Source organism: Enhydra lutris, unplaced genomic scaffold (genome assembly GCF_002288905.1).
Source record: "Enhydra lutris kenyoni isolate GAN:26980312 unplaced genomic scaffold, ASM228890v2 scaffoldscaffold144, whole genome shotgun sequence".
NCBI classification, from domain to species: domain Eukaryota; kingdom Metazoa; phylum Chordata; class Mammalia; order Carnivora; family Mustelidae; genus Enhydra; species Enhydra lutris.
Window position 1 is genome coordinate 221532 of NW_019154228.1, and position 20821 is coordinate 242352.

A 20821-nucleotide genomic window follows, 5' to 3' on the forward strand; every position below is an offset into this window, starting at 1 on the left:
CAACCATCGGCGCTACCTAATTTCACAACATTTTCATCAACCGCCCAAGGAAATCCCGGGTCCAGCCGCAGGCAGTCTCCCCCGCCACCACCCCGGCCAGGGCTAGCTACTGTCCACCGCCCGGACCCGCGCATTCTGCACCCTTCATGGAAATGGACCCCTGCAGCGCGCGGCCTGCTGTCTGGCTTCCCCACCGGGCCGGTGCTTCCAGGGTTCATCTCTGTCGTAGCAGGTGTCCCCTGGGTTCGCCCCATTTCCCGGCCATCAGCCGATGGGGCTCGTCCGCGGACGGCTGGTGAGAGCGAGCGGCGTCGGGGCGCGCCCAACGCACTTCGCCCCCCGAAAGCCCCTCCGCACCGGGGCGCCCGGCCGCGGGGTGCACAACAGGCGGCGGAAGCCGGAGAGCTCCCGGGAGCGGAGCCCGAGGCCCCTCATCTGCTCTGCGGCCCACCCCGGCCCCGGGGTCTGACTGGGTCTTCACCGGTTCGGGGGTCATCTTCTCTCGGCCGTATTCACTGCGCCAGCCCTCTCCAGTATGACGCCGTCCGCGGGTCCCCGCCCGCCCAGCCGACCCCCGCGGCCCCAGCCTCGCCCCACGCACTACCCGGCGGGGCCGGTCCGCCGTCGGCCCGTCGGCCCGCCCGTCACCCGGCCGCTCTAGCCCGATGCGCGTCTCGACGTCTCCCGCCGCGGGACGTCACTTCCGGCTCACCGTAGCGGGCGCGCCGCCGCTTCCTCCGCTCGCGGCCCCGGATGCGCCGAGCGGAGCGGCGCCTCCTCGACCCCCGCCCCCAGCCCTCGGCCGGACGCGGCAGGAGTGCGGTCCAGGCCCGGGTACGTGGGGCACGGCGTGGCCGGGAACGGCGGGGGTCAGGGCCCGGAGTCGTGTGGCTTGCGCCCCCAGCCTTTCTGGAGCCCTTCCCCCCACCCCCGGGCTGTGTAGTTGGGGGCCCGCCGGAGTGGGCGGGCGCTCCGGGAGTTGGGGGGTGGAGGGACCGGGGGTGGAGGTGGCACTGGTTTGGCGCGGAGACGCGGCCCGAGGAGACGGGAGCGCCGGGAGTGAGGGTCGGCCGGGGGTGGGTGGGGGGCGCTGGCGCGGTGCGGAGACGGGGCCCGCGGTGACAGAGCCCCGGTGCGGTGAGGGGCTGCCCTGCGGAAGCGCTGCCCACCGGAACGGGGCGCCGGGGGCGGGTGTGCGGCGCCGGCGCGGAGACGCGGCCCGCGGTGATGGGGCGCCGGGGGTGGGTGGGGCGCTCTGGCGGTGCGGAGGCCCGCCGGGACGCAGGTGCCGCGCGGGGGCGGCTCTCCCACCCCCACTGCATGCCCGGCTCTTTGGTTTGGTTTGGGTCTCGGGTCTGCGTGGCCGGCGCCTTCAGCAGCACAGGCATGCCCACTGCACTGGTCCTCCGGTGCGCGGCGTGTCGCCCTCACGGGTGGGGGGACAGGTGCAGAGGAGAGCGACTTGTCCAGGCCGTTCAGTGGGGGGACAGCGGGCCGAATTCAGGCCCCGCTCACTGCGACGCTGCTGCCGGCTGCGCGGCGGTGTAGTCAGGTGTCTTCCTGCGGAGCCCCCTGGCGCCCCAAAGAAGGGTCAGCCCCTTACCGCCAGGCCATTCCGCCCGCGGCTGCCTCTGCCCTCGGCTCTGTGGCGCGGAGATTCGTGGCCCTCAGGGCTCTGCTCGGTGTCACCTTATCAGTGCAGAAGGTAGCGCTGCCCGATGCCAGCGGTGCTGCCCCTGCCGTTGTCCATGTTGGAGTCTTTGTGTACTTTCCGATGGGTTGTCAAAGCGGTGTTTGCGGATAAAATGGTTTTGGTAACTTTTTTTCGTGGAACCAGTAAAACAAGTAGGGTACCTGAATGGTTTTAAGAAATGGAAAGTATATTTTGAAAACTGTCATCCTACCACCCAAAGTTACGCACAATTGATGTTTTTATGGCCCGTCATTTGAGCCATGTAATTTTTCCTTTATAATTGAGATTGTATGACGTGATTTTATGTGCCTTTAAAAATAGCGCGGCTGCATTAAGCCCTGTCTGTCCACAGACCAGCATTAGCTCTTGCATTGCATCCACCGTTTCTTGCCGTCTGCGCTGTGGCTCTGACGTTCTGGTCTTGTCTTCAGTTTATCTTCTCTTCGGGGTAGTCTTGTCGACATTCCGATTCTCCATCAAACTCTCTCCAGGTCTTAGCTTCCTTTTACACCACGGTTAGAAAAAAGATCATGTGCCCCCTGTCACCATTTCCTCTTCCCATTTCTCGTGAACCGGCTTCACTTAAGCTTTTGGTCTTTCCGTCCCGCCTCTTCTCCAGCACCACTCCTCTTGGGGTCACCGGTGCTGTTACATTGCCAAGCCCTCCTGTAGGCAGCCTTTCACCAGGCCGCCCATGGCTTCCTTGGAACACTGTCTGCTCGTGGCACGGGGACGCCACTCTGTTGGTTCTCCTCTTACCTTGCTGGTTGCTTCTCATCTCCTTCCCCTGTAAATCTTCTGATGCCTCAGGGCAGCCCCAGACCTCCTCTCTGGTGTGTGCACCCGGGTGATCTCACCCTGTGTCAGGACTGTAGGTCACATGGCGTCAGGTCCTGATTGTGTATCTCCTGGCGGGGTCTTCCTGCTCCAGGTTCCACACCTGCTTGCACTGGCGTGAGACCTGCTGCTTCCCTGCCAGTGCCATTGCGTTTCTCTTGGAGGCAGCCCCACGTTCCTAGTTGCTCAGGTCAGAACTCTCCTGTGATCTCTGCTTCTCTTCCACGTCCTAAATCTGATCTGTCAACACTTTTATAATCGAATCAAGCCTGGCTGCCCTTCACTGTCTTCCTGGCTACCGCCGTTCTTCAGTCCCTCGCCTCCCATCTCTTACCTGGGTTATTCCGGTGCCTCCTCCCTGCTCTGCCTGCTCCCCTGAGCTGCTCTGCTCTCGAATCTCAACACAGCAGCCGAATGATGTTTTTAAACAGAAATCAGATTGTGCATGTCTTTTTTTTTTTTTTTTAAGATTATTTATTTATTTATTTGACAGAGATCACAAGTAGGCAGAGAGGCAGGCAGGGGGAGAGAGAGAGAGAGAGAGAGGAGGAAGCAGGCTCCCTGCAGAAAGCCTGACATGGGGCTCGATCCCAGGACCCCGGGATCATCACCTGAGCCGAAGGCAGAGGCTTTAACTCACTGAGCCACCCAGGCGCTCCTCTGCCAGTCCTTCTTGTGAGCCACCTCCTACTTTGTGTGTTGTCTGACTGCCCCTCTTCTGGGGGCAGGGACTATGCCGCGTTCACTCTCGGATCCCCGGTGCTTCAGAATAATGCCTGATGCAGTCAGCCTTCAGGAAATGCTTACTGAGTAAATACAGTCACAGTCAAATTCTTCTCTAGAGCAGGTGGATTTGGTGGGAACCTCGGTGTACGGGGTAGCGAACGATTCTGGGGGATGCTGAGGAATGGAATTCACGTGCTTAGAAGAGGGAAGCCGGCTCTTCCAAGAGGGACAGATGCATGTTGGGGGTGAGGTTGATGGGGGTAGAGATGGAAGGGAGGTAGCTTGGAGGTGGGAGAGCGTGAGGCCATTCAAGGAAGGGGTCAGTCATCTGACCCCGCATTCAGTAGGAGGTTGGGCCTGGCATCTCCACAGGGACCATCTGTGGGGCCTGCCCTGAGGGCTGGCAGTGAATTCTCTGTCCCCCCGGCCCCCATTTTATGTCTCAGTGCTCCTCCTGCGGAGGACGGAAGCTCTCTTTTCTGTTAGGGGTTTGTGGCTGCCCAGCTCGGGCTCTGGGGTCCAGCCCTGGAACCAGGTCTTGCTGTCCCTGAGGTTCTGCAGTCCCAGTGCGGAGGTGTTCTGCTTGGCTGGCCTGCTCCTTTCCTTGGAGTCTAGGACCGGCTGATGGGGGAGCCTCTTTACAGGTGAAAGACCAGCATCTTCCTCAGGGAGCCTGGCTCTGCTCCTCCGCCACTTGGAGGGGAACCGTGTGCCCATTGCCTTCAGGAGTCGGGCCTGGCCCTCAGTGTTTTCTTCTGGGCAGGGCCTCTGTCCTTTGGGCCTATATTCTCAGCTCCCCCGTGCCCCCCCACTCCAGCTGTATTTCTAGTCATTGGGAATTGTTACTTTGTTTTGGTGCATTATTGTAGAAATAAAAATGTCCTGAGTGAAGGGAAGGACTTTGCATAATCTCATGTTCCTATTTTACTTAGGGCTTCTTTTTTTAAGTTTTCTGTTTTTAATTTTTTTTTAAAGATTTTATTTATTTGTTTGTCAGAGAGAGAGCACAAGCAGGTGGAGTGGCAGGCAGAGGGAGAAGCAGGCTCCCTGGGAGCCCGGTGTGGGACTCGATCCCAAGACCCTGGGATCATGACCTGAGCTGAAGGCAAACACTTAACGACTGAGCCGCCCAGACGTGCCCCCCCCCTTTTTTTTTAACACTTTATACATCATAGTATTCCCTTTTGTTGAAGTGGAATTCTGAGAATTTTGATAGATGTGTAATTTCCAGGACAGTCAGGATTCAGGACAGTTTTGGGTGGCTCAGTAGAGCGTCTGACTCTTGTTTTCAGATCAGGTCATGATCTTAGCATCATGAGATCGAGCCCTGTGTTGGGCTCCGCACGCTGTATGGAATCTGCCTGAGATCCTGTCTCTCCCACTGCCCCTCTTCCTGCTGGTGCCCGCATACGTGTGCTTTCTCTCTCTAAAGTAAATAAATAAATCTAAAAAAACTCAAAAAACAGTTTTGTCACCCTAAGAATTCCTTAGCACTGCCGCTCTCCCGAGCTCCTCCTCTCAGCAGCTGCTGATCTCTGTCACTGTTTTCTGTCCTTTCTGGGATGTCATTTATTTTTTTTAATTTTTTAAAGATTTTATTTATTTACTTGACAGAGATCACAGGTAGGCAGAGAGGCAGGCAGAGAGAGAGAGAAGCAGGCTCACCCCAAGCAGACAGCCTGATGCGGGGCTCGATCCCAGGACCCTGGGACCATGGCCCGAGCCGAAGGCAGAGGCTTTAACCCACTGAGCCACCCAGGTACCCCTCTGGGATGTCTTCGGGGTGAGCCTTTGAGTCTGGCTTCTTTCTTTCCTTTTTTTTTTTCCTTTAAAGATTTTGTTAATTTGGTAGAGACACAGTGAGAGAGAGACCACAAGCAAGGGCAGAGGGGGAGGGAGAAGCAGGCTTCCCGGTGAGCAGGGAGCCTGATGCGGGGCTCCATCCCGGGCCCCTGGGATCGTGACCTGAGCCGAAGGCAGATGCGTAACGACGGAGCCCCCCAGGCACCCCGATCTGGCTTCTCTCATTGAGCATAGTGCATTTGAGGTTTACCAAGGTTACTGCTTGGACCAAGAGCTCGTGTCCTGTCGCTGGGTGGGCTGGACGCGTGGGTGCGCCCCCCTTTGTCCAGTCCCCTGCTGTTGCTGTCCCATGATGGGAGCGCTGCCTGCGTGGCTCCTGTCGTGTGCTGTTCAGACGATATACAAGGGTCGCAGCATGAGGGCCACGAGAAGACAAGTTCCTCCTTGCTTTCTCCCAGCTCCTGCCCTCCTCCCCAGGGCCTGCTGGTTTGGTTCCACTCCTGCAGGTCTCTGCGCGTTAGAACTGTGTTCTCCATGGCGGTGCTGTTTCTCACACGGGGCTGGAAATTGGTTCCTGGGGGGAGGGTGAAAAAAATCTTAGCTATGACAGTGGTTTGTGGTCTCACAAAGAGTCATAGTCATCCACAGATCTACGCTAGGGCTGTGGCATTAAAATTTCACAGCATGTCGGGAGGGATTAGGAGAGAAAGGTGGAAGCAGGCCCCTCGAGGGCTGTGGGTAAAACGTTGAGGAGCAGCAGCGAGTGGGACAGTCATTGGGGACTGCAGCTGTGTGGCTCGTGTCTGAGGAAGGACTTCCGTTTCTCTGGCCTCTTCCTCCCAAGCTGAGATCGATCCTGCCTCTGGGGAGCACGGGGCTCTCTGTCCCAGTGGGTTAAGGACCTGCCCCCGCCGCCATGACTGTAAGCTCCTGGCATCGTGGCCTGTTAAGTTAGAAGGGGACACGGGGCCGTCAGTCCTTGTTTCCGCACCGTGGCGTTGTGACATGGCATGTGGCACAGGGAAGCTTGCAGAGTTGTAAAACTCCGTGTGGCCCAGTTTATGTCACTTGGAATGGACATAGTTTAGGAGTGAGTCTGGAGCCTTGCTCATCTTGTCTGAGAGGGAGGAGTGCATGTTTTGTTAGCGTGGGCTTCTGCTAGGGCCTTGACTTTCGGAGCACTGTCGGCATTGCCGTCCCACGAGGAAGTCTCTTTCCCGTGGTGTTTACTGTGCCTTGTTTCCGTTCGTGGGCATGTGGTGCATCTGCTTTATCACCCAGCCGTCTCTGTCTTTTAAGGTCTCGTCTCTGTCTTTTAAGGTCTCGGGAAGCATTTCAAGGTAAGTGAAAGCAATGTTCTTAACACATTCAAGCTTCACCCCCTCTTTTTTTCCTTCTCCCTCAGGCAGAGGCACTTCCGTGCTTTGGTGTTTGGCAGATTGCCTGGGGGGTGCGGGCCCTCCTAGAAAGCCTCAGGGCCCAGGCTGACCAGGGCGGGGCGGGCGGAGAGCGGTCCCTGCAGAGGGAAGGTCGGGAGGGCGGCAGTGCTTTCCCAGGAAAGGAGGGAGGTTTCGCGGGGCTCGGCTTGGGTGTTTGGGGGAAGGTCCTTGTGTAGCCGCTGCTGCCGGGGTGGGCCTCAGTGTGCATCCCAGCGCTGGCTCTGCCCGAGCTGCTTCCTCCCAGAACCGAGACGTGGTGGCGGCCAGACCTCGCAGGCCTCAGACTCAACCTGGCCGACACCGAACGCGTTCTAGCCGCATGCAGGACGCCTCAGCAGCGTCCCTCCCCCGGTCTGGGTTGCCCACCTGTGGCCATTTCCTGGGCCTGCCGGGCTGACCTGTTGGCTGGTTTTCCGGAGTGTGAGTTGGGTGTGTGGCAGCATGTCCTAGAGAGCACGAGCTGAAGGGAGAAGCTTTGCTTTAGTCTTACTGCCTCGACTTGTTTTTAGTCTCAGCATTAACTTCAGGTTGAAATTCAAAGAACGTTAAGTGACAGTATAACTGTCTTTTCAGAGATGGATCAGGTTAAAACAGCTGGGAGCCACTGTCCTCAAATCCCGTAGCCGCCTTTCCCTGTGTCCTGCTGAGGCGAGGCTGCCTGCTTTGCTGCTTGTCATCGTGCCTTGGCCCCGGTGCCCCTAGGGTCCTCCGTTCTGCTAGGATGTCACTGCTTTAGGCCATTTCCGTAGGCAGAACGAGGAGATGTGTTTTTTTTTTCCCCCAAAGATTTTTATTTATTTGACAGAGAAATCACAAGTAGGCAAAAGTAGGCAGAGAGGCAGGCAGATAGAGAGGGAGAGCAGGCTCCCCGCTGAGCAGAGAGCTCGACGTGGGGCTCCATCCCAGGACCCCGGGATCATGACCCAAGCAGAAGGCAAAGGCTCAACACACTGAGCCCCCCAGGCGCCCCGAGGAGATGTGTTTTAAGGGAAGAACCTGTACGCTCACACAGTGCTGGTTCTCCTCCAGCTGCGTGGAGTTGTTCCGCTGTCCCTTCCTGCCCTGTCCCACGGGTGACTCTGTTGTCCTGCCTAGAGTTTGAGGGTTTGCTTCTGTGCACGTCGGATTTAGGGAGTTCTTTGTCCTTATCGATGTAGTTGTTTTTCGAATATTTGACTCTTTAACACGGTTCTGAAGCTCAGAGTGTTACAAGATGGTATGCTCAGGAGTGTCACTCTCTTCCCTGCCTGCTCACACCACCCTGAGGAGGTCATCAGTCTCATTCGTTTCTCAGTCTTCGCGAGTTCCTTTTCTGCAGAGTAAACAGATACTTGGGGGATGTCCGTGCGCGTAGACTGTTGCAGTGCGTATAACTAGGGAATACGTTTTTGAGAAAAAGTTATGTATTTGTAGATATGTGGGTATGTGCTTTCTCTTTGTAGGAAAAAATGCAGGCAAGATGTATCTATGTGTATATCTATCTTGTCCTCCTATGTAGGGGTGGTGTCCCACATAGAGTCTTCTGCGCTTTGTTTGACGTAATGTTGGAGTTCTGGAAGTCACTCTGCACGGAGTTCGCAGAGAGCTTTTTCACCCGTTTCTGCAGCTGCATGGTGCTCCGTCGAGGGGCTGCACCAGATGGAGTCGCCTGTCTCTGAAACGTGCCATGTAGTGTATTTCCAGCGCTGTGTTTGCAGAGAATGCGTAGTGACTGACTTGGTGTTTACGTGTTTCTTTCCTGGAGGGGGCTGTTGGGGGGAACTTGGTGGGGGGCACTAGCGGGTCCAGTGTGTGGAGGAGCACACTTGTGAGGTCCTGCTGGAGCCCTGGCGGGGTGGGGGGGACAGCTCCCCCTGCAGAGCTGAGCGGCCCGTGTCCCCACCACCTCGCCAGCACTGTGTTGTTGGGCTGCTGAGTTGTTTGGTCTGGGACATGAGAAATGGCATTTCAGATTAGTTTTAATCTGATTCTTTTATTAGGAGAGATGATTTACAAGTTAACGTGCTTGAAAAATTCAGCTTCAAGCCTTGGAGTCCGACTTTGTTTTACTGATTTTTGTAACAGGAAATGTCATTTCGTAAGGGCTGGGAGTGAGTGAGTGAGTCAAACATTAGCTCGTTCCTTGTGAGCAGCCTTGTAGAGATAATCCGTGTTTTGATGGTTCACGAGGGCCAAGTCTAGGCTCTGACTTATGCATTTGGAGCCATGGACTGGTCTTTACTTTTATTTATTTTTTTTAAAGATTTTATTTATTAATTTGACGGAGCACAAGTAGGCAGAATGGCAGAGGGAGACGGAGAGACAGGCTCTCTGCTGAGTAGGGAGTCCGATATGGGGCTCAGTCCCAGGACCCCGAGATCATGACCTGAGCCAAAGGCAGGTGCTTCAGTGACTGAGCCAACGAGGCGCTCCATCCTTATTTTTAGCAAGCTGGACGTTCTCTGACCCCTCAGTGTCTGCAGCTGGGTGTTTGTTCACAGCTCACAGCGGGCTCTTTGGCTCATGCTCTGTGTGCTGGACATAGGGGGTGTCACGGATGGGCAGAAGTACTTCCCTGCAGTAACAGCAGTGCTCCCTGCATGACAAGCGATGCTGCCTGTGTGACGAGTGGTGCCCGGGCCCTGGCTTTGGCCTAGGGGGTGCACCGTGACCATGGTGACAGTATTGCAGAACTGCCTGAAGCTGGGGGGATTGCCTGGCTGCTCTGGGAAAACGTGGGGACAGAGAAGGAGGTGAGTTTGGGAAGGGAGCCAGGCTCATGGCCCGAGTTGCCTACTTGTTCAAGGGGAGGTCCAGCGGCCTGGACTCTGGTGGCTCCCACACGGGAAGCTGGGAGTGGAGGGTGGGCAGCGGGAGCAGTTCCAGACTTCGGCAGGGGGCCCGGGAGCAGCTGCTGTAAGTACCCAGTCTCTCGGACTCTCTCATTGGTTCTGGCCTGGGGGCCCCTGCCCTACACTGACAACAGGGCCCAGGTAATGTTCCTTAGAGTGGTATTTTCCTGGTGTCTAGTTGTGCCTGTTTATGATGTTGTGGTCACCCTGACAGCAACAGTGGGCAGAGAGGGTGGGCCTGTGGCCAGCATCCTGCCAGCGGCACTGGTGAGTGCTGCGTGCGGTGACTGAGGGGGTCGCGCCCTGCTTCTCGCCGGGCTGCGCACCTGCCTTGCCCTCGAGCTGCTGACTTCCGCCTCGTCCGGAGCAGCACCCGTGCGGGGTGGCGAGCTGAACGTGGCTCCGGCTCCTCCCGATGGACATCCAAAGTAGAAACAGCTACTACAAAAACAGAAGTTGTTTTGCCATTGGTGGTAGCTTTGCTCTCCATTGGGGTAACTGTGGCACATTTTTGGGGAATGCTGCTTTAGATAAGTAGTGTCTTTATATCGTTGTTGAATGCGCTTGTTTTTCTAACTTGGCTATAAGCTTAATGAGGTCAGGGTCCATTTTCTTACAAGGTTGAGGTATAGTTTCTGTGTAGCAAAGTTCAGGCTTTAGTGTGTGGCTCCATGACGTTGGACAAACACTTGTAACCATCCTCACGAACCAGTTGGAGAAGTGGGTGCACACCCCAGATTCCCTCCTGCTCCTCTCGAGTCCGCCCCTCGCCCACCTTCAGCCCTTGGGATCTCTCTGATCTCTGTCCCTGTCGCCTGTTGCAGGATATCATGTCATGTCCGTGACCGGCGCTGCGTGACCCTTGGGTCTGTCTCTGCCCCTGGCGTCTCAAGACTCGTCGTGGTGCGGGTCTGTCAGTTCGGTCCTTACATCGCCGAGGCTGCTCCAGTGTTGTGTCCCGTCGCCGGGTGAAGGTCAGTATTCACGTTTTCATGTTTCACTGGGTAGCTCTCTAATGCACGTTGTTAACGCAGTCGAAGTTATGTCCCGTAATTGGTATCCTGCTTTTTCCACTTAATTTGTCTGTACGTGTTTCATTTTTATTAGAGTCTCTGTCTAGAACCTGGACACTGGATGTTTCTGGTTACTTTTACTTTTACTGTATTCTGCAATGCACGTTTTTATGCACAATTTAAAAAAATTTGTGGGTGAATTTCCTCAGGAGAGATTTCCAGAGATAGTAGGACTAGGTCAAAGGTCATGGGTGAGATGGGTCACTTTGCTTTTCCAGCCCTGTCGCCCACCCTGCCAGGCATATTCCGGGCTCTGAGCCGTTGGAGCGCTGTGCTCCGTGTCCCCGTCTGCCTCCCACACCCCTTTAGCGGGGTTGGCAGGACGCCAGCTGCGTGATGCAGTGTGTTGGCAAAGCGGATCTGGGAGAGTCTCGCTTGTCTGTGTGGCTTTTATTAGCGGCAAGGTTGGACGCTTTCCTTCATGCCGGTTAAGTAGATGCTTTCTTTTCGGGAAACTGTCTCTCACTTCGCCTTTCTGTGGGACTGCAGTGATGTGCAGCCCGCATGCGTGCTCTCTCCAGTACCCGTGGTCGCCCTGTCCCGACTGCCCCAAATGCTCATGAGCTTGATGATTTACTGTTAAGTCTTAAACATTTTTAAATTTTGCGTGTCTTCAAATCCATCTGTCTTTTCAGATTCAGCTTTACTGTTTTAAGTTTAGGAACTTGAATTCCCTTCAGAGCTTTAGTAAGTATTCATTTTTGTATTCTCTACCTGTTTCTGTTTTGACATGTCTATAATTGGTATAAAGCTTAGATATCACCTTGTAAGACGCTTCTTTATTTTGGTGAATGATTTGTGGTGAGAATTTAAATAGGATTTTCACTCTGTGTCAGTGGTTGTGACATATTTATCCCAAGTCTTACCTTCCCCTGGTTTTGTGAATTGTTTTATGTGGGAGAGCTGGTTTCTGGCCTTCGTTCTCTCTCCTTGCTCACCTTTGATGTTCTGAGAATGTATCCGAAGGAAGTCACCCGGAATGCGCCCTTGCGTGTCTGTCTGTCATGTGCATTCTGTTTTTGTGCCAGTTCCACACACGTCTCCTCACGGCGCTTGTGCACAAGACTCAGGAGCAGAAACGTTTTTGAAGGCAGCGGGCAGGCGTGCCTGGGCCTGAGCCACCCACTGTGTGGGGCTGCTGCTCGGGGATGAGGCCATGCTGCGCCGGGGGCTGCCCAGGGCGGCCGTTCCTCCCGACTTCTGCCCTGATGTGTGCTGTAGCCTCCCTGTGATCTTGGGACTCTGTCTTCAGAGCCAAAAGCCCCTTTCCTGCTGCTTAACTAGGCACTGATGTTTGTGTTTCCCCAGGCTTTACTGGCACACCCCACGTTCTGTAGCTTCTTCCATCTAGTTCAGCCAGGGGCCCGGGGTGTCTGTCCCTGCGTTTATGTATTTTTGCATTGTAATGTTGGTGACTTCTGGTTTAGGATGTTTTTATCCCTGATTCTGTGAGGCAGATAGGTCCTCACGCCCCGAGGGCGACAGGGCCGGCCCTCTTGCTTGTTTGGGGCAGGGCGGGAGGAACGCCAAGACATGGGGGCTAGCTGTGCCAGAGTTGACTTGAGAATTTCCAGTGGTGGATCTTTCTGTCCCTTTGATCCTGCCTCAGTGGGGCGCAGACAGCCAGAGGGGGCTGTAGGCGACATTGTGTCCCCAGTGGGTCATCTTCTTCACAGACATTGAGATTCTAGCTAGGTCTGACTTGGGAATGTTCTAGGGTCCCACCTCAGAACTGGCTTTCTCCTGCTTAGCCCTGTCCTCAGGGCTGACCCCCAGCGGGTGTCCTTCCACTCCCCCAGCACTTGCGTCGTCCTCTGCACAAATTGGTGTTTGGGCTAGGAGCCTCGCGGAAGCTATGGTACCCGCTCAGGGAGTTTGCAGACCTCGGACGGAGACTCTCCGAGAGCACGAGCCCGAGTCCTGGCCATGTGCTTTCTCTCTCTCTGAGGTCGAGGTGCCTTCCTGTTTGGTCCTGGCTCCTGCTGTGGGTTTAGGCGAGGCTTTGGTGCCCAAGCCGGGCCCTCTCCCTCAGGAGCTTAGGGTCTGACACGCACTGGTTTCTCTGTGTGTTTGCAGTTGATGTAGCCCCGGGCTTGGTGGGGTGTTCTGCTCTGGTGTGGGGCGACGGCAGCCCGCAGCCTGTGCCAGCGTTCAGCAGCAGCCACTGACTGCCTCCTGAGCGGCGAGCAGGGTGCTGTCCCCTCCCCGGAGCAGACAGGCAGACAGCCCCACCGCACATGGGAATGGAGAGGGGCCACTAGGCTGGGGGAAGGCTTCTGGGAAGAAACATGCCAGTCACTAGTGCCAGTGCTGAGTTCAGGTCGTGCTTGGCCTTGAGCTAGCAATGCTGGTCACCTTCCACAGTAGCTGGCTGGGATGACCCACCTACGGGTCCCAGCAGTGACCTAGAAGGACCTGTCCCTCATCGGTGTCAAGGGGCATCATCTCCAGTGCTGTCTCTTCCATGGCTCGATGAGAATTCACAGGACTCACTGGCGTCTGGTGCCAGCCGGCACGGACCCCAGTGCTGCTGAATGGCCCTCTCGCCACGTGCTGATTGGATGCTTCCGCTTGTCTTCCAGTAACTTGATTTTAACTTTGATTTTTCAGGAGAACGTTAAGTTGGATTAAAAAGAGGGGCGATAATGCACCATGGCAGCGGCCCGCAGAGTGTCCAGCACCAGCTGCAGCGGTCCAGGGCCTTCGCCCCCAGCGAAGGCGAGGAACAGCAGGCCCACCCAAACCCGCCCCAGTCCCCTGCCACGCCCTTCGCGCCTTCAGCCAGCCCTTCCGCACCGCAGTCTCCCGGGTACCAAGTTCAGCAGCTGATGAATAGGAGCCCCGTGACGGGACAGAATGTGAACATCGCCCTGCAGAGTGTCGGCCCGGTGGTGGGAGGAAACCCGCAGATCACGCTCGCTCCTCTTCCACTCCCCAGCCCCGCTTCTCCAGGCTTCCAGTTTGGCGCCCAGCAGAGGCGCTTTGAGCATGGGTCTCCGTCGTACATCCAGGTCACCTCGCCACTGTCCCAGCAGGTGCAGACTCAGAGTCCCACCCAGCCCAGTGCTGGGCCGGGGCCGGGCCTGCAGAGCGTGCGGGCTGGCACCCCTGGCCCTGGCCTGGGCCTGTGCAGCAGCAGTCCCACCGGGGGCTTTGTGGACGCCAGCGTGTTAGTGAGGCAGATGAGCTTGAGCCCGTCTAGCAGCGGGCACTTTGTGTTTCAGGAGAGCCCCGGCCTCGCCCAGATGGCCCCGGGCACCCAGGTGCAGCTACAGCACGCGGGGGCTCCCATCGCGGTCCGAGAGCGGAGACTGTCGCAGCCCCACGCGCAGTCTGGGGGCACCGTCCACCACCTGGGGCCCCAGAGCCCCGCGGCCGCGGGTGCATCTGGCCTGCAGCCCCTGGCCAGCCCCGGCCACATCGCCACAGCGAGCTTGCCGCCCCAGATCAGCAGTATCATCCAGGGCCAGCTGGTCCAGCAGCAGCAGGTGCTGCAGGGGCCGCCGCTGACCAGACCCCTGCTCCCCGGAGTCGGGCTTGGGGGGGCTTCGGCCTTCGGGATGACCTCCCCGCCGCCCCCCACCAGCCCCTCCAGGACTGCAGTGCCCCCGGGCCTCTCCAGCCTTCCTCTCACATCTGCGGGGAGTGCAGGCGTGAGGAAGGCCCCCAAGAAGTTGGAGGAGATCCCCCCGGCCTCTCAGGAGCTGGCCCAGATGAGGAAGCAGTGCCTGGACTACCACTACCGCGAAATGGAGGCGCTGAAGGAGGCCTTCAAGGAGTACCTGATCGAATTGTTCTTCTTGCAACACCTTCAAGGGAACATGATGGACTTCTTGGCTTTTAAGAAGAAGCATTATGCCCCGTTGCAAGCTTATCTTAGGCAGAATGATTTGGACCTGGAGGAGGAGGAGGAGGAGGATGAGGAGGAGGAGGAGGAGGAGGAGGAAGAAAAGTCTGAGGTTATCAACGATGAGGTGAGAAACAGCAGTTTCATAATGAGAGGACCATGCTTTGCAGATTTGATTCTAGGCAACTGTAAATGAGACCTAACCTACGAGGCTGGGGTGTTTCTAGGACGTGGTTTCATAAGGTTTTGATCCAGGAGTGAAATTGAAGACATGTTTTGCTCTTTTCCGGCATGGAGGGGAGGAGCTGCTCTGGATGTTGGGAGGAAGATGCAGGATGCTGTGTGAGCAGTGTTGGGCTAGGCCCGAGCATCCAGAGCAAGGTCATCCAGTGTCCTGAGGCTGGCCCAGCGCGACCCGGCCCTGCCCCGTGGTCAGCTGGGGCGGGGGGGTCTCATCTAGCACTGAGGCTTGAGGTGCGGACCCCTTCTGGCTGCGTGTGTGGACTTCGCATTTCACTGCCACTGGTCCACTGTCAAAAACACCTCAAATGTGGTTTTTAAGCAGGCATTTCAGTCACTAGCTTTTTACCGTGTACCGGTCACGATTCCACATCATGAGGTACATCTGTGTGGTGTTTTCATGATGAAGATACAGTTGTTGTGGCAAAAACTCTGAGAATTTTTCAATTTTTAGATGTAGTCTCTGGTTTGAGGCATTTTAAACTCACATGTGTGCAAATACCTACTGAGTGATATTTGACATAGGATCTTTTTTAGATAGTGAAATTTTGGGGTGTCTGGAATGGGTGCTTTATACACCCCCGGGTGGGATTTTTCAGTACCATAGGGATTCCCGAGGTCCTTCCACTTGTATTTCCTGAAAAAGGAGTGAATCAAACCAGGGCAATAGTGAGGGACGCTGTAGCGCACTGTATTTTGTGCCTTTGTGTTGTGTAGTGTACAGTATGTTGGTGCAGCTCATTTTGTTTTACAACACAACTAAAGTAATTTGACTCTGTCAGCTCTTCTCCTGCAAAGAAATCAGCCTTTGCTGAGCAAAAGCTGGTCTCTTTGCTCTGCCGTCCTCATTGAGATTTATGGACATATCTGTGTGGCTTTGCCATTTTGTGTTTTCTTTAACACCCTTTCCAGAAAGGATCATTTTTATTTTCCAAAAGGTTTATATTATTTTGAGGGTTACACCTCTGTTGCCACGAAATAGTGAAATTCAGTTCTCTCTCTGTTTGTACACACTGTTGTCTGGAGGCTCAGTCCCCCTCCTCTGTGCTAACGAGGAGACCTGACTCCCCTTTTTTGCACCTTCCCGCTCAGAGAGACCCACACACGGTGGGCAGCGGGGTGGCTGCCATGCCGATGGCGTGTGCGGGCGTGAGAGCCTTGCTGCTCAGAGGCTGCCTGCCGTTGTCTTGATTGTAGTTGGAAGTCGCAGAACCTGAGCTCAAGTTGGAGTTCCCACATGATGCGCCCTGGAGTGAGGTCATTAGGTTGTAAATCCACCGTAAGTCAGTTCGGTGTCCTTTTACAGGATTTCATGCAAAAGCGTTCCATTTTTATACACCAGACATCACTGAGCTATCAGCAGTAAAATTCTGACAAAATTTTGAGCAGTCTTAAAAATTATGTTGCCTTTTTTTCTCAAAATATTTTCTCTCAGGTAAAGGTTGTGACAGGAAAGGATGGGCAGACTGGTACTCCTGTTGCTATAGCAACCCAGCTTCCGCCAAATGTTTCTGCTGCTTTTTCATCCCAGCAGCAACAGCTTCAGGTACTTTTCGATGGTTCTCAAATGTAGCCTCATCCCAAACTTTCCTTCATCCAGATATTTTAACCTTCAATTTTACTATTTGCTCTCCAGCATTTTTTTTCCAGAGCCCATTCCTTATTTTTAAAAAATTTAAAAGACTTCCTGCATATGAAATGATAAAGTTAAGTTGCATGAGTAAATGACAACACGGATCTTAATGCATTCTTATTTTTTCTGTGTTGAGTGTGACGCGGTAGTAGCCTTCGCATGCATGTCACCTAATACAGTCCTGTTGAATGTGTGCTCAGGGTTCCTTGTGTGCTGTGTTTTAAATGTTGGTTCTTTCCTGTGTCTTCTATCTGTATCTTTAAGAACAGTGCAAAACAGAACAAGAAAAAAAAGATTTAAGCAGCTGGTAACTTGATATTTTCCGCAGCTGGAAGAAACGCCGAAGTCAGGACCGTAGGTCCCCCCGGGTGTCCACTGAGTGCGGACTGAGTAACATTAATTGTTTGGAAACAGAATTGTTCAGTGTTACGTCAGTGATGTCAAGAACCTGGAAGGACAGGTCACGTTCTCTCAGGAGGGAACGGATGGTTCTTGCTTCGGAGACTAGTTTCATCTTGTGGGGATACCTTTTTTTTTTTTTTTTTCAATGTTTTTATTTTTAATTTTGCTGTAATTTCTAACACATGTGAAAGTTGCAAAAACAGTTTCCCAAAGAACTCCTTTGTGCCCTTTACGCGGGTTCACCGGATGTGCCCTTTTTGCCCGCCTCTGTTGTTTTCACTCTGGCATATGTGTAGACACACACGTCTCCACCGAATCGGCGACAGGCCATTGCAGATCCCACGTCATGCACTTGTAAGTCTGATGCCCTGTGTGCCTTTGGTGAGAATGTTCTCTTACCTGACACGGTCTGGGTCACGCCAGGACCACGACTAAGCCAAAGCTCATACGTGGTTTTTGTGTCTTGACCTGATGGTGTCCTTGACCATTATGTCCTTGACATAAGAGTGGACCCTTACACAGGGCAGGGGCACCGTCCCCGTGCAGCGCAACACCACGTACAGCTCTTGACTCCCCAAAAACTGAACAGCTGTTAGCCTGCTGTTGACTGGAAGCTTTACCTATAACGTAGTTGATTAGCGTGTATTTGTCTGTTAATTTGTTTTATATATTGTATTCTGCTTGTAAAGTAAGCTGGAGAGAAGGAAATCACAAGGAAGAAGAGAAAATACATTTACTGTTCTGTAGGGGAAAGAATCTGCGTGTAAGTGGACCTGTGCAGTTCAAACCCGGCTTGTTCAAGGGTCGGCCATGGTGGTTTTACCCTAGGCTGGGATCGCCTGTTGGGCGTCGGGTGTAGTTGTCATGCCTCCTCGGTCGTCGTCGTCTTCGTCTTCTTTTTTTTTTAAGATTTTATTTATTTATGTGACAGAGATTGCAAGTAGGCAGAGAGGCAGGCAGGGAGAGAGAGGAGGAAGCAGGCTCTCCGCGGAGCAGAGAGCCCAATGTGGGGCTTGATCCCAGAACCCTGGGATCATGACCTGAGCCGAAAGCAGAGGCTTTAACCCGCTGAGCCACCCAGGCGTCCCCTCCTTGGTCTTCTTTAACCTGGCCTGGCTCCTCAGTCTTTCTTGACCTTTACGTTTTTGAGTTGAGGCTACTTGTTTGGTAGAATGCCCTTTGATACTGGATTGCCTTCTGCCCTTGTGTCTGACTTGGGCCATGTATCTTTGAGAGGAATACCCAGAAGTGACGCTGTGTATGGCTCATGCTCCTGTATTAGGAGGCCGTGAGGTCGGCGGTCTTGGGACTGGTGACGCGCGCTCTGACCGCTTGGTGAGGCTGGTGTCCGTCAGGCTTTTGCAATGGAAGGTTCTTAGTTTTTCTTTGGTAAATGATAAATAATCTGGGGAAGATACTTTGAGACTCGGTTAAATATCCTGTATCTCATTAAATTTTCGGCCATTAATTCCGCCATCTGGCCAGAATCCGTTTTCACCTTCAGGATTGCAGAATGGATTTTCTAGCTCCGTTGTCCCTAATGCATCGATCAGTCGGCATTCTGCCGTGAACGGTGTGCTTTCCTTTTTCGTCCATTTACATAGTCATATGTGGATTTTTATCTCAGTCATTGGGTTATGTCACTAATAGTATTTATTTGTTTAGACTTACTGAATTCGGTAAAACTCACTCTTTTTTTGTTTGTGGTTCTGTTGAGTTGTGCCAAACCCACAGAGTTGTGTAGCCACCATGGTGGTCCAGAAACAGAGCTCCGTCACCCTCCCAGAATCTGTGCCCCCTGCCTCTGTGGTTCTGCCGTTTCCAGAATGAACGAAACCTGCATGGAGTCATACTGCCCGTGGCTTCTGTCGCTGAGCGGCCACGCTGTGCCGTTTACCAGCGTCTGTGTCTGGGGGCAGGGGTGTCCCCGCTTTGTCTCCACTCACCCATTGAAGGGCAGTTGGATTGTTTACTTAGGAGTAAAGCTGCCTCGGTGTTCACAGAGAGTTTGGTGTGTGTGAACCTCGGCCTTTGTTTCGTTCGGGTTCAGACCTCGGCGGCAGATTGCAGGCTCGTATAGGTTCGAGTTTTCTTTTCTTTTCTTATTTATTTATCTATTTGACACAGAGCTCACAAGCAGGCAGAGAGGCAGGCAGAGCGGTGAAGGGAAGCAGGCGCCCCGCTGAGCAGAGAGCCCGATGCGGGGCTCGATCCCAGGACCCCGGGATCATGACCTGAGCCGAAGGCAGAGGCTTAACCCACTGAGCCACCCAGGCGCCCCCGAGTTTTCTAAAAAACTGGCAAAGGCGCCCTGGCCTGCCCTTCTGCGCTCTGCTGCCCCCAGTGGTGGGGAGGCCCCAGTGCGTCCTGCCTGCTCCTCTCCGGTCGTGGCCACACCCCTGCACGGTTGTTGTCTGTGAGTCCTCTTGGGGAAGGTCGGACTCCTGCGTGTCGCTGTTCGATTTGAGAATTCTTTGTATGATGTGAATGCAGGTTCCCTGTCAGATACAGATTTGCAGATGTTTTCCTGCCGTTCTGAAGCTTATCTTTCTCTCTGTTACACTGTTGTCCAGAGCAGAAGTTTTAGGTTTTGATGCGGTCTTTTTTATCATTTTGTCGGTTTTATAGATTGTGCTTTTGGCATCCTAAAAACTCTTGGCTCAGCCTGAGGTCACAGAAACCTGTATCTTCTCCTGGAAGTTGTATGGTTCTGAGTTTCACACTTAGGTCCACTATCCCCTTTGAGGCAGGTTCTGTATGACGTGGCAGACACGAACGTGAAGTTCGCTCTTCTGCTTGTTGATTTCCACTTGTTCCAGCAGTGTGTCTTGAAAAGGCCACTCTGTTTCCGCACAGTGACCTTGCCTCGCTGCTGAAAATGAGCTGGTTCCTGGCTGTGTGGGTCTCTTTCTAGACCCTCTGGAATTCCGTTCATCTTGTGTCTTGCTAACGCCACATGGTCTGGGCCACGGTAGCTTTGTCAGAAGTCTTGAAATCAGTGTGAGTTCGACCTTTTTCTTTTCTTCTTCTTTTTTTAAAATGGTTTTGGTCACTCTAGTTCCTTTCCATTTTCATAGAGATTGTAGAATCTGCTCTGTGGATATCTGCAGGATTTGGATTTGGATTATGTTGAATCTGTTGACCACTGTGGGAAGGAGTGATACCTTGACAGTACTGAGTCTTCCCGTCCAGGAATATGCCATAGCTCTCCCTTTGTTTTGGTCATTTTTGACTTGTTTCATCAGTGTTTTATGTAGTTTTCAGGATGCCCATTCTGTACATATTTTGTTAGATTTATACTCAGGTGTTTCTAGTGTTTCTGTGGTGTTGTATGTGGTTGTTAGAAAAAATTGAGACGTTCATTGCAGATGTGTAGGAATGCGGGTGATTATTTGAACCTGTACTGCAGCCTTGCTAAACTTGTCTGTTAGTTCTAGGAGCTTTTTTGTAGATTCCCTGGGATTTTCTACATAGGGAGTAATGTCTGCCAAGAAAAGCAAGATTTATTATTTTTTTTCCTGTTTATATGCCTTTTATGTGTTTTTATTTTTTTGCCTTCTTGTCCTGGCGAGGACTTCCAGGTTTGCTAAGTGCAGTGGTCCGTCAGGCCTTTGCAGTGAATAAGAATACTTATTCTTACCTTCTTCCTGATGTTTTGGGGAAAACATTTAGTATTTCGCCATCAGGTGGGATAGTAGCCGTAGATTCTGCAGATGTCCTTTACTAGGTGAAGGGGATTTCTTTATTTCTAGTATTGATCATGAATGGATATTGAATTTTGTCAAGTGGTATTTTTATACCTATTTGCATCATCATGTGATTTTTTTTTCTTCCTGGGTCTGTAAAGAAGGTGAGTTCGATCACACTGAGTTGTAATTTATTGGCGGGGAAGGCACAGATATAAGTGTTTTGGCTTGTGGAATTTGTCAGGTGCTGGTCTAACCCACTCCACTCAGGTCTCTTTATGCCCTTCCATCATCTGCTGCCCGGGGCCCCCCTTCTGTTACCATGTGTTTTGACCTGATGGAGCCCTTCATGCTGGGCCTCCTGCACGGTTGACATGTTCTGGTCACTCTCTGAGCCCTTCCTTGCTGGCACACACTAAGGTTCATCTTGTGTTTTCCTTCCTCTGGCCCAGAATCAGTCCTTTCTGCAGGGGGCCCATCCACTTTGGTGGGGAGGCGTAATCTGGACCTGGTATTTAGATGCTTCCTGTGATGAGTTTGACACGACTGAAGCTAAGATCTTTGGGACGTGTATTAGCTGGGCATCTTTCTTGTTAACGCTTCGTGGAGTG

At 53.6% G+C, this 20821-nt stretch overlaps 1 protein-coding gene across 1 annotated transcript in view; it reads left to right on the forward strand.

Annotated features, from left to right (window-relative positions):
- Window positions 1-815: 815 nt before the first annotated feature.
- Window positions 816-20821, forward strand: part of LOC111140003 (E1A binding protein p400) — a 97116-nt gene continuing 77110 nt past the window's right edge. Inside the window, exons 1-3 of the mRNA XM_022492393.1 lie at window positions 816-834; window positions 10154-10303; window positions 13013-14376. Of these exons, the coding sequence (XP_022348101.1) occupies window positions 13048-14376 (1329 nt within the window). The 5' untranslated portion in view covers window positions 816-834; window positions 10154-10303; window positions 13013-13047. The remainder of the gene's footprint in view (window positions 835-10153; window positions 10304-13012; window positions 14377-20821) is intronic.